Raw genomic sequence first — 14,074 nt, forward strand, 5'->3', positions numbered from 1 at the left:
ACAATCCTAAAAATAGATGTTCTGACCTTTATTTAATCAATGCAGTGAGATAAAGCTCACTTTTCTTTTCATTCTCACCTTGGAGCAACTGTGTCCTCAGTGGTCGCTGCGCAGCAGCAAATCATTCGAGGAAACTAAATCTCAGACATTCAGACAGCGTCAGCGTTTAACACGTGGACATTCTTTTAGTTTAGACTGTTTGTTGTTTTTAGTATTTGTTCACTTTGTTTGAAAGGTCAGGCTACAGATATGATTCTGTTCTACAATAATAGATTGTATGAAATAAAGAAGAAGCTAAGTGCGGCAGATTTATTATTTCTGGGTAAAATGTGTAAGTTTAAAACTCAGTCACTGCTTTCAAAAGGTCTCCAAGGGGCTGAGATGCCACAGTGATGCTCCAGTGACCATAGAAATGAGCCTGTGTGGTGCATTCGGAGCTGTGGCGACATGAGGGACGAATCTGTTGAGGACAAGACGTGCACACTTCTGTAGCTCGAGACTGAGACTGACAGAGGAGACTGCGGGAGGGTTAACAGCTGTAGGCACACTGTGTCATGATAAGAGGTGGGTGCGGGGGTGTATTTTTTATTTTTTAATATACTCGCCAGGTTCTCCTGAAGTCCTCCACGCCCCAGCCACTCACGTATTTCCCACCTTAGAAAACTATTTTCTCAGCACGGGTAAGAAGAGAAACCACCCTGATAGATCCAGTCTGAGATCTCCTTCCATCTTTACCTAAAGATCCTTAGATCAAAATGTTTCACTACTGATCCAACTCAAACTAGTCCAGGTACAGTGACAGAACTGTGTGTCACTGTGTGTCAGCAGGATGAATTTAAAGCTACATGACCCGATGGGTGTGGGTGTCATAGTGCAGGTGAATTCTTTGGCACCGGCGGATTTTAGGCATCTGTAAGAACATCTTTTAGCATCTGTACACATGGATGTACCATCCAGACAATGATCAGTTCACAACATAGTTCAGCAGTCACCAGTTTGTAGGTACCAAAAGGCAACAGACCCCAGCTGCATATGGAAACAGACATTCAACAAGAGCTTCTCAAGGTCCTCCGAGAAGAAAGGTACAAACGATCCATATGGTCATTTAGGTTGTAAATGACGGCTCGTAGTCCCTCTGCTATTACGTCTGCTCTCAGGTAACTTTGTCACGTTTTCTGTTGGCAGCTCCACATCAGCCTCTTGTTTAAACTAAACTCCAACAACAGTTGTTACTTTGCCTTTTGGCCAAAACACTTGGCAGCCGGAGCAATGCTGCAGCATGTCTAGAGACAGAAAAACATTTTAACACAGGACTGCTGTCCTGTTATCAGCTAGGTTCACATGATGCTCACAGACTCTCCCAGTCTGGAGGTAGACGAAGCTGCACTCCACCAATCAGCTGGTAAGATGTGGACTTCACTGGAATGATCAAATAAAGCACTGCCACTGCATCATGGGCTGAACAAGGAAGGACAGTGTCTAGGAGCAGGCCAGCTACACCTGTTCAACAACAGAAACTTGTAATTGAAGAGACAAAAGGTATGAAAACCACAAGCTGTGCTAGAGTCCAGGACTGACAATGGGTTCAGTGGACAAGAGCCTGAAGGATCATCTGACAGAAGGTGGACAACAGAAACATCGAGAACCAGTTTCCTGTTTAGTGCCAGATTGAGTGTCCTCCTCTCTCAGAGCAGAGGGCAGTATTATCACTAACTGCTAGGAAAACTTTCTCAACTGCAGGAGTGCGTCTGTATGAGTGTGTCTCTAAGGACGGTTTCATGCTGTGATTCTAAACTAAACACTAATCACAGTGGTGTCTCTCACCGAGGGGACTGCTGCAGATTCAACATGCTGAATAGACTAAAAATCCACCAACAGGGGTTCAACCTCTGTCAAATCACATCGTTTACAGTTTGCAGTTCGTTTACAGTAAGTTTTACCTTCAGACACTAATTTCTAGAATGAATGTAAACTGTGAACCAGACTCAAAGATTAGTGCACAGGAAGCAGCTGATCATCAGGCTGATGTTAAGCAGGTGAAATGTTTGGTTTGATAATCAAATCAAAAAATGAATAATTTGAACATCTGACCAAACTGATGTGCTTCTATTAAACAATACTGTTTAATACCTGCAGCTGTGCGACCTGAACTGTGACTCTGTCTTTAAAGGATCTTGTCTCTGGACCAACATAATGGGTGGGTGTTAGTGAATTATGGGAACAGTTGAACTGCCTTTTTCTTTTTATACATAATGATGCTGAGCCTAAAAAAAAAAAAAAAAAAAAAAAAAAACTTAATGGAGCTCTTCAGTGGAACTATGTGCTAATGTAGCAGCCTGATCTCTGTCCCACTTACAGCTCGTGAGTCTGAGGGAATGCTGATTATTTGCTAATTAACTGGATATAAATATGAATGGAAAAGTCATTATGCAGAAAAAGAACTGTACTAATGACACCAGCTTAGTTCACACACAGTGAAATGTAAAACTAGAGTTTGCATAGTACAATAAATAAAAATCTAAAAACACCAAAACAAAAAAGGACTCCTGAACTATACTTATCCTAAAAGTAAAGTGTTCCAGTTTAGTACAGTGTACCAACCAAAATGTTCTCCCTCTTTCACAGCTACTGTGACAAGTTGAGCTTTATATGACATCCCAGGAGACTCGGGAGAAATGGGCCGACTTGCAGAAGCAATCACTCCAGCCACGAATAAATCAGTGAAACCTGAAAGCTATCAGAGTCCGGGCTTTGCCAGGCGAAATGATTATGGGATTAATGTTTGGGGGAAGTGTGTTTTTGCACCATCAGTCACAGAAGCGATTAAAGTAATACAAAACCGACAACAAGAAGTGACAGGGGGAGGAAATTAGAAAGCTCTGGGCAGCAGACGTCCATGTGGAAGTTATTTAGAGAAGACTATTGCGTCTGGAATGAGCAGCCTCTCGGTCCACCTGGTGCTGTGTCATCTCTGCTGTGGATGGGTCACTGCTTCACACACACACATTATAAAGTCTCCTGCATATGTCGTGTTGAAGCTACATGAGTGTAGGTTAAAATAATTAGCGTCTAGGTAGCAACAAGAAAGAGGTCCAGCTGCCATGACTCAACTCTTCTCTTCTGTTTGAGTTGTATTTATCAAAGTCATCAGCACTGACAACATGTTTACTTTCATCCAAATATAGAAACCTTTTTATTTTACAGTTTTCAGCAAAAATATCATACAATTCCAGTTTAATTGTACAGTTTGTTAAATATCTAAATACACTTTTACAGTTGCCATATCGGTAGAAAAAAATATTGGATTTTTTTTTAATGACATACAAAATGTACACGTCCCTACACATTAAATTCACACACACGCGACATTGTGTGACTGGTTGATGCTGGTCGCTGACATTAAAAAAACTGCTCTCATAAAACAAGATTTCTTGACATTTTAGTCTGATCATCAAATTGTGGGGAAACAAAACTAAACATTTGAACATGTATTTTGATGATGGATGAACACATTTACAGCTGTCCTGTTCCATTCTCTGTGGAAAAGTATTGTAGCATGAAAAAAACTAAAGCTGGACCCTTAAGACCCTTCGATTGATTCCCGATTTACAGTCTGATGAAATATAAACACACTTTACATGTACAAAGGAAAGGTGTGATACAATCTGATTAGGACAAATCAAACTTTCAGGGATACAGTAAACAACATTTTGGCCAGTTATGATTGACAATTACTGCAAGAGATCATTTAGGTTCCATTTGTGCAGAAACATGATTGATTTTTTTCCTTCTCTTTTAAAAAGCCTCGATGAACAGACCTGAAAATGGCCGTTTGGAAGATGGATTCCTTTTGTGTAATGGCACAAAGGTTTTATAAATGTTTGACATCATTTTCCCTGCATCAGTCCCTCAGAACAGTCGACTGTCATCGTCTGCGAGACTCAAACAAAACAGACTGAATACGAGCGGGACGGTGTGGAACTAAACACTGGTGCTGTGTGAAAAACACATCTTAGAGCTGCAGTCATCGATATTTCTGTTCACAAAGCGAGTTAAGAACTCCACAGAGAGCCCATGTTATCACCTAATAGTTATTATGTCCAGTGTTCATTCTCCTTTTAGCTCTGCTTTGTTCTCCACCAACTCCTGAGAATCCTGTCTGGCTCTCTACATGCCTGTTGGTTCTTTGTTGGGTTTGGGCTGCATCAAACTGTAAATGTGCCACAAAGCGAGCTGCAGCGTTTGGTAATGATTTTATATAACTGGTACGTTTTAATCAAAGCTGAAGGTTAAGTGTGAAGCTGAGGCGAGGTCAGCTGACTCGGGGCAAACCGGGTGATACCAAACAGTTCTACAGGAAACAAGTGAAATAAAAACCAGATCAGAGACGTCTATGGTGGTGACATCTCAACAAGAACGTGTTATCAAGCCTCAACACAACTTTACACAAGTGCAGTGTTGATATTAATAAACAGTCACATGACTGAATAGCTCAGGTCTGAACAACTTCAACTTCAACACTGTGGTTATGCATCAAATATAAGCAGGAATGTAGGAAGCACAACAACTGGTCTGCAGGAGTGGCTCAGTGTCTGAGGCAACAAATTCCAGTCACTTAAGATGGAGCTTGAAGGTCCAGAGAAAGAGAAAACTGAATACATTAAAACACTGTCCTCTGAATGCAAAGTGCTGGTGGATTGAGATGATTTTCAAACTGCAACTAAAAGGAATAATGGGGAGAGGTGCAAATTAGTTAGTCAAAATCCTAAATGACAGACTGTGGTGCACCTGCAAACAGTGTTTGAGCTTTTAATCTGAAGGAGCCCCTCACTGCCACAAGCAGACAGAGAGAGTGTGTGTGTGTATGTGTGTGTGTGTATATACACACACATACACACATACATTTATTTTAGTGACAATACAACAGGTGAATGTTTAGACACCCGATTGTCATTTTCCACTTTCAGTGTTCAAATCTAAACATTAGCACAGTACAATAAGTTCTCCTAATAACTGGTTCAACGATTATTTAATAAAGATAAACAATCCGTCAATTATTTAGTCACCAAAATGAATCATGTCATTACTTTTTGTCCCTAATTCGTTGCCCCACAAATGTTTCTGAAGTACGTTGAAGAACTAATATAAGCAAACTTAACTAAACTCAATTCTCAGCATCAGTTGAACAGGATCAAAACAAAGGATGAAAGAACATTTGATTAAAAATGAAAGAGAAAACAACAGTGATTCAAAAAGTGGTCAACAACAACATCGTTTCCCTTTCCCATCAAAAGACTTTGGACTGAACAGGTGGAAAAAAGACAGGAGAGAATATGGTGGGGAAAAGTCTGTAGCACTATTCACAGCCAGCAGTTCATCTTAAAGCCAAACAGTCCCAAAGTCAGTGATGCCTTCAGTGTCCTGCACCCGAGTCCAGGTCAGTGCATGTTCAATTCCAAAGGGGACCCAGAAGAACCCAGCAGAGCCCAGAAGAACCCAGCAGGACCCAGCAGAGCCCAGAAGAACCCAGCTGAGCCCAGAAGAACCCAGCAGGACCCAGCAGAGCCCAGAAGAACCCAGCTGAGCCCAGAAGAACCCAGCAGGACCCAGCAGGACCCAGCAGAGCCCAGAAGAACCCAGCAGAGCCCAGCAGGAGACACTTCCAGGTTTTACAACGAGTCTCTTCCTGAACTGAGAATTGTTCCCTACGCTTCTCTGGACTCTCCAACAACATTTAGTCCTCTTCTGACAAGGCACTAAGATTTCATTCAAGTTTATCATCAAGTGCTTTATGCATTTAAAACCCACGAGTCTCAATCCCAGAGCTACCTTGGTGTTTGATGAGCCTTTTCAATATAATCCCCCCCGTGGTCACACACGACACTAAAGTGATGTGTCAACTCGGCAACCAGCCAATCAGGCAGCTCCGCTGCGAATCAGCTGGTTGCCAGTCACATAGCTAGTCATCAATCCAGGCTGGGAGCCGGGCCTAGCAGGTGTCAGTTTGTGGTCCTGCCTGCCACTTCACACTGTGACGTGCGCTTGATCAGTCCAGCAACTAACCAGGGAGCAGCAGAGTGTAGAGAAGGCAGGGGGAGACCCTAGAAGGTGTGACGGCTACTGCCCCCACTATCACTACCATACCAGCAAACAAACCCTAGACCAGTAGGGGTTGATCTGCACAAACCCTGGACATAGAAAGTCTCACCTCTACAGGATACAATACCGTGGCACAGTGAGAAAACAGCAACTCCTCGATAAATCAGGTGAGGAAAGGAGAGATGATGGGCAAAAAGGAGCAGAAGGCATTCAGAAGGTTGCCGATTCTTTACCCCCCCACTTCCCATGTAAATTCAAAGAAGCTTTGTTCACATTGACCACAGAGAGGTGGAGAACGAACCAGGAAGAGGGTGGACGAGGGTTGTAAAGAAGAATCAATTCACCGGGTGATTTCCAGAGTGGTTCAGCCTCGCTTCACCCAAGTGTCAGTATGACTTTGGTTCAATAAGACCCCTCCCCCCACTCCCAGGGAGGTTGTCAGAGCCGGAGAGACATAAGGGGATTTGAGAGGGAGAATGGAGAAGGTGGGCAAAGGCTCAGTCATGCAAGCAGATAGAGACGGACCAGGAGAGACAGGATGGAGACGGAGGAGAGAGGTAGACACACAGAGGGAAAATGAACGGTACAAACGGATAGAAGGCAGAGGAATGTGAGATAACCAATCAACAGCATAATCAGGAAGTAGACAGACCCATTGCCCCAGCACTGCTGTGACAGAACAAATACATTTCTCAAACAAAATCACTTTTAAACCCAAACTCATCAATCAGAGCTCAACTCAGACTTTCCTCCACCTCCCCCCCGGTGTCCCCTCCTGCCTCACTTGGAGCAGCCCAAACAGAAACAGCTGTCACCTCAGCTCCAGGTTAACGAGGGGAACCAGAGTCAATGTAAAACCCCATTTCAGAGCAGCAGCGCATCATCTGCGAGTGTCACAAGTCTTTTTTCCTCTCGGATGCTGCGGGGTCTCAGTTGGTGCCCTGGTTGAAGTGCTCCAGCACGGTGGCGTTGGTTCTATCAAACAGCCACTGCTGGCTGGGAGAGGAGGGGTTGCACGTGTTCATGAAGATCCGCCGCTCGCTCGGGCTGCTGTCGATACAGCTGTTACTGACGGGGTGATACAGACTCTTATCCTGCAGACAAACAGGAACAGTCAAAACTTTGGTTTTATTTCACCATAAATACTGAACAAACCATGAATCTGCTGATGAAGGTGAACAGATGAATGTTTTATTACAACCTGCACGGTTCTCAGTGATAATAATTCTCATTTAGTTTTATTTGTAAAGCATTTTTTGATTAAATTAAATTTACATTTAGCAGATGCCACAAGGCAAAGGCAGGTAAATATAAGAAGGTTCTGCCTAAGGACCCTACTGGAGGAAGACCACAGCCGGGGTTTGAACCCCCGTCACTAACAAGGGGGGCGGCGATCAGCCGTGAAAAAGTGTTGGCCCTTCTTGATTTCTTAGTTTTTTGCATGTTTGTTACACTTTAATATTTCAGATCAAACTAAATTAAATACTAGTGAAAGATAACAAGTAACCACAACACACTTTAACATGAAGGTTTTTATTATTAAGGGAAAACAAAACTAAACTAAAAAAGTGTTTTTATTAAACCTAATAACTGGTTGGGCCACCCTTAGCAGCAAAAACTGCAATCAAGCGTCTGCAATAACTTTCAATGAGTCTGTTGCAGCGTTGTGGAGGATTTGTGTCCACTCATCTTTGCAGAATTGTTGTAATTTAGCCACATAGGAGAGTTTTCGAGCATGAACGGTCTTTTTAGAGTCATGCAGCAGCATCTCAATAGGACTCAGGTCAGGACTTTACCGCTCCAAAGTCTTTATTTTGTTTTTCTTCAGCCATTCAAAGGTGGATTTGCTGCTGTGTTTTCTTTGGATCTCAACATGATGTCTTCCGTCTTTTCAGGCTCTTTCTGTTTACTTCACTTTGTCAGGCAGGTCCTATGTAAGAGATTTCTTGATTGCACACAGGTGTGGTAGTAATCAGAGAAACTGAACTCAGGTGTGATAAACCACAATTTTAACAGGGGGGGCAGGGACTTTTTCACACAGGGCCATGTAGATTTGGATTTGATTTTCCTTTTTTCATGGTGTGTTTACTTGTGTTGTCTCTGACTAATATTTAAATTTTTTAATGATCTGAAACATTAAAATATGACAAACATGCAAAAAACTATAAAATCAGGAAGGGGGCCAACACTTTTTCACACCACTGTATATGTAGTTATAGATATTATTATGAAGAATTGTAATTGTTAATAAATTAACTAATCAACTAAAACACAACACTGTTTTCAGATCAGCTTGTGGCACTAAATCGCCTCCAGAATGTTTTTAGAATAACTAGATTTAACAGCTGTCTAACGAAGTCCAATAAATATTTAGCACGTTCAGAGTAGATTGTGCTTCAATGTTCAGAAACTTTAAACCATTTATTTTGAAGCAGTAATCTAATCAAAATAAAAAGAACCGAATGTTCAAAACGAGCGACTGACCCACAGCTAACATGTCTACACTTTGTGCTCCGGTACCTTTCTGTAGCGCCACAGCTGGTTCCCCTTCATGCCGTGACAGTCGTACAGGGTGACAGGGCTGTTGTGAGAAATGGCGTCAAAGCAAACTTTTTTAGTGTGCATGGGGTCGCCCACCCGGATGTCCTCTCTCCATCCGAACGTGAACACCTGCAGGGAACACATTTCCAGTCAAAATATGCAATTTCTAAATTAGACAAAAGGGATTACTAAGACAGAGGATCTGATGTAGTAAATCTGAAGACTATGGGGAATAAAACCAGGTTTTCTTTGTTTAATTCATTAAATTCCTATTCATGTATTTAATTATTGTATTTGTAGTAAAACACAGAAATAAAACTTGAGGCAGAAGAAAAAACTGTAGTTTTAACCTCACAGTCAGTTCTGTGCCCTTCATGATTCTCTATATATGAATCTGACTTGGAAAACTATTTCAGAGTCACTGTGTTTACAACTGTGGGTAATTCTCTCTCTGAGAGTTCATCAAGTGCAGCCAGTAATAACCCATTTCATTTATTACACTGAATGACTGACTGCTGTTCACTGGGACTTGTGCAGACTCTTGATTATTTTCTAGGTAAATCAAGGTGAGCTAGTTTCCACAACACATAAATTGTATTTCAGCTGAAATGGAGCAGGCGTATTTATATTCTTGCCTACTGCATAAATATGAAAAATAAATAAATAAATAAGATTTTTAAGCTGGTCAGTGACTGTCAGATAAGATCACAGATTTAAATTCTTATTTTTTCTGGAAAAGTTGCAGAGTGATGACCACAGTCAGTTTTATCCACACATTAAAACGTGGAGTCAGCGGAGTGGTCTGAAGCCAGTCTACGAGGGTCTGGATCAGTTATCTGATGATGAAAAACATTGGAACATTTGCGTCTTGGTGACGTCCGTGCAGCCGTCACTTCTCCGCCTCACAATGACTTTCTGAGTTCCCCCGCTCCTCGTACCAAATCAAAAAGCCCTGACAAGGACAGCTGCCACAGGGCCTCCTGTGATTTGCAGCAAATCCATTTCTTGCTGGCGCTGAATACAGATCACAACTGTGACACAGATTAAACTACAATGCATCTTCAGATTAAAGCAATTAAACTGTCAGGGCTCTGAGGCGCAGTATCTCAACTGTGGAAACAAAAGGCGACATTCAATCCATTAAGGCCGTATTATGAGCTTGGTTTAAAGATGTTCAGCGTGACGTGTGAGAACAAACAGACTCCTTAAGTACAATGCAAAGATAATGAAGCTGCCTGCCGCGTGTGCCGAGTTTATGTTTCTGTGTAACTTCATTTGACATTTTTATGTGTTTAGCTCAATGAAATGGTCACAAAAGAGAATAAATGGAGAATAAAAAACAAACAGCAGGTATGTTGCTCATTGCAGCAGAGGTCTGATTGGCTCAAGTTGGGGACACACCTGAGACCTCAAAGACCAGATAGTTCACCCTTAAGGAAGGACGCAACCTGACAACTGTAGACCTGGCAGCAACTGTCACAACTCTGGACCTGGTACCAACAGGACACTACAAAACCCAATCTAAGGTACTGAAACTGAGACAACTGTGTGTCACTGAGAGAGATTTTAAACCAAATATAATAACTCGTGAAGACTCAGAGCACCAAATTTACTCAGGTTACTTTAGGGACGATGTCTGTTACTAAACAACAGTCCGTCTAATTAGGTCGGCTCTGACTGTTTTTATATTCTAGTGAAGGTATTTTAGGAGCAGCTGTATTTGTAGGTTAAGAGAGAGTTGCTCACCTGTCCATGGCTCCAGCTCACCTCACCCCGTCCCTTCACACAGTTCTCCAGCCGGATCGGACTCCCTGACACAAAGTGTTTACTCTCCATACACATGTTGCTGCCCACGTTACGAATCTACAGCAGTCAAGGAGAAGATGTTGGTTCATATACAGAGCGTATAGAGAACAAAACACAAACACTCAACGATCTCTTCAGTTTCAAAAGGCTGAGATTCACTGAGACTAATGATGTCTGAAAGTCTTTAGTTTGTTTAATAGTGATTCATGATTTCAGAACTTTCACATGTTGCTGTCTAGTTCTATCTTCTAGCATTAACAAGTGAGACATTATCTCCAAAGGAAAGAAAGAGAAAACAGCACAAATCATGTGAGTTCGAGCTTCTCAGATGTTTCAATTGGAAACAAACTTTGATTTTAATCCAGGTTTTCATGAGTAGAACAAGAGTCAGCTCTACCTCTCCCCATGCAGCAGCAGGAGGCTCCACTGGTGGGTAGTGTTTGGGCAGATCCCAGGCCACCTCTCTCATAAACCACTTGAAGTTTTTGCAGTTGAGTTGGTTCCTCAGGTCCTTCTGAACAGTCATGTCTCCTGCTGACAGGTGGCGGTACTCCGGCCGACGCTGGTAGATGTATTCGGCGTACTCATCCATCCACACCTCAGCCACGCGCTTCAGATTCTGAAATCGTAGTGAAACCTTCTGCTTTAGGTGTTCATCTTACACTAATCACTGTCAGACACAAGTTAAATGTATTTATCTACACCATACACAACCTCCAACCAGACACCATTCAGCAAAGTAAAGGATCTAGGAACAGACTCATCTGAACAAGTTTTTTGGCATCATCAGTGGACTTAAACCAATTAACCTGACTACACATCAGTGATGAAATCCATTTTGATTGATGTAAAACGCAGTTTGTGTCAGAAACAAAGGCCAAAATGCACCAAAAAATCTTTACTTTAATACTTTAATTCCCCTGTTGATAGGTTTTGCACTTGAGATTGTTCGATGTATAAGTTTGCTCTTATTTGAGAGGTTGAGCAGAAACATGTTTGAGGTAATAAGTAAAATATGAGGATGCCCATCTAGCTATCAAAGTTAACTTGTTAGTTTTTCTTCCAACTATTAAATGAATAACTCAGCAGTGGACTGATGTGTTAGCAGAGTGTTCTGTCAAAGGACACTGTGTCTTCATTTAAACACAGACTGAGCGATTGTGTTCCTGCCGTCCTTGATGTTTTGATCAGACATGATAAAATGATCAAAACTGCTGAGGAGAAGCCGCCGCTCATCACACAGGAGCTGTCACAATCCCCTAAAACGCATGTGATGAACAGCAGCAGTATGAAAACAGATACAACACTGAGCTCAATGTGCTAATTCACAGGTTGAAGAATGAAAGAATCTTTTTTTTTTTAAGACATTTTAAGCTCGAATCAGTTGAATTCATATGAGACTAGTTTGTAGTCCCCGGAGCCACAAGTGAAGGACGACCAACCTATTCAAACTCAAGTTGTTGCTCTGTTCAAACCCACAGAGCTGCATTTCTTATTCTGCCTCTCCACTGTCAAAATGGCCAAAAAAGGAAAATGTTTTTGTAATAAAAGCAGATTTTCTGACATGAAATCCAGTGTAGATCTTCTTCATGTTGAAATAACTGCTATTGTCCTGTTAACTGATAAACATGAGGCCTGTGTTCCAATGGCACACTGGGTTTGCTAATAAAAATTTATTCAATTTAAAGGTTTATTGATTCTTGGAAAACCCTTTTGCAATTATGTTGTCATATAGTATTATTCCAACCCCCTGACATTTGGCACACTGCAGGGTTGGGGTGTGCTTTTCAAGCCACCAAATCTACTGAATCTTGACACACGAAACGTGACAGGGGACCAGAATCCCTGACAGATGATAAAAGCCTGGAGCAAAACAGGAAGAATGATGAAGCAGGTTGTGTCTTTATGGAGTCACCTTCACGTGAGCGGCTACGTCTTTGACAAGACCACTACCTGAGGCAAATACTGAGCCGGGGAAACGCAGGGATAACAAACAGATATGGCTGAGACAAGAAGTGTCTCCTTAGATTTTCCAAAGGACAAGAATATCCTGAAAGCACTCATTTCACTCATATGATTTGTGGCCTACTTAGAGTTTATGATCACAGAGCTCCTAAAATGTTTACTGGCATGGGAGCTGATTTCTGCTTTTTTCCTTCTGTTAGGTGAGAACTCTCTTTAGGTTTATTCTCTACTGCACTTTTTTTTAGCTCTTCTTTAATATTAAAATGTTTTCGTTCCCAGTGTTTTCATTAGACCTTAACATAGCTGTTGAGTTAGCTAAAACACGTGGGTATAAGGTGCGTTTGTAGGACATGTTAAAATGACCTGAACAACTATGGACAGTGGTGTCCGCTGCAGTGCATATTTTAATGTGCATTTAGCCAAGTCAATTCTATATGTTGTGGCTTTAATGCATTCAAATGTAATATCCATATGTTGCCATCATTCAATCATTATGAAACCGTCTAATTTTAGAATGAATACTGTCTGAGTGGAATAAAGCAGATGACTGATACACACTGGGAGTGACAATGACAGCTTCTTTAACACGTTTTTAAGCTCAGACAATTGCAAACATGAAAGATTTACACTGAAACAATGGGGAATTATCCACCTGACACCTTTGAGGTGTAAAAGAGTTAAAAAAAAAACAAAAAACACAGATACAGATCTTGGCAGTCTCGGTGGATGCATGTGTGGGAATACAGATGGTAGCAGCATTGGAGGTATGGATGGTGAAATGAATGAGAATACAGGTTCAGTGAGCCTCCCAGGAAAGAATAAATCCAAATCCTCCAAGCCTTTGGAGGTACAGATGTAGTGGAAAAACCCTCCAGCCACACACACTCACACACAGACTCCCTGTATCACACAGTAGCTCATTGCCTGCAGCTAAACTCGCGCTCTGTGCTCTCCAGAGGAAGTGGATTTCAGGGGTTCTATCTCCCTCAATGGTGACTGAACTCGGGGTCCACTGAGACACAGACACATGCTGGATTGTGTCTGTGTCTGAAAGGTCTTTGCTCTCAGTATCTGTACACTTTCCTACTCGTGTAGAGTTTTAAAAAATATTTTATTCTAGTTATCAAGTTAAAATAATGTTCACTGTGCACGTTTCTCTCAACATGGAATGGGAACTAGTTTCAGAAGCGTTAACACAAACGTTTTGCATCTGTCCCTGTTTTTTTATTGTATAAAACCCACAACTGAACGTATGCTGTGACCAGTTCTTACTTAAACCACTTAGTTTGAAATCTGGTCATTTCTTATTGTGAATTAATTTTGTACTTAGACTCTTTGCTCCCTTTGATTGTTGCTTCTCTCCCTCCTTTTCTCTCCTGACATTCATGATACAGCCACACTCACTGTTCGCAGTGAGTTAGTATAAAAGATTTGATAAAGACTTGGTTGGAACCTTGAGTTTCCCGCCTCGGGCTCATAATCCTTTGTCTGCTCACTCTCACACGCTTTCTCATTTCCTCCTGCTGACAAATGCCCGCTGCTTCGTTCTGTCTCTCTCTTCCAAACACAAACACCTGTGTATTTTTTTTTGGCTGTTTGGTTTATAAAAACACTGTTAACTGTACAGTTGTGTGTAATAACGACGTTTTATATTTCAATGAAC

The 14,074-nt window shown here is 41.7% G+C and overlaps 1 protein-coding gene across 1 annotated transcript in view; it reads right to left on the minus strand.

Annotated features, from left to right (window-relative positions):
• Positions 1-3,164: 3,164 nt before the first annotated feature.
• Positions 3,165-14,074, minus strand: part of LOC113169595 (polypeptide N-acetylgalactosaminyltransferase 10-like) — a 68,352-nt gene continuing 57,442 nt past the window's right edge. Inside the window, exons 9-12 of the mRNA XM_026371145.2 lie at positions 10,844-11,065; positions 10,387-10,503; positions 8,620-8,769; positions 3,165-7,193 (exon numbers count right to left, since the gene is read on the minus strand). Of these exons, the coding sequence (XP_026226930.1) occupies positions 7,029-7,193; positions 8,620-8,769; positions 10,387-10,503; positions 10,844-11,065 (654 nt within the window). The 3' untranslated portion in view covers positions 3,165-7,028. The remainder of the gene's footprint in view (positions 7,194-8,619; positions 8,770-10,386; positions 10,504-10,843; positions 11,066-14,074) is intronic.

This window comes from Anabas testudineus, chromosome 14 (genome assembly GCF_900324465.2).
Source record: "Anabas testudineus chromosome 14, fAnaTes1.2, whole genome shotgun sequence".
Classification (NCBI taxonomy): Eukaryota; Metazoa; Chordata; class Actinopteri; order Anabantiformes; family Anabantidae; genus Anabas; species Anabas testudineus.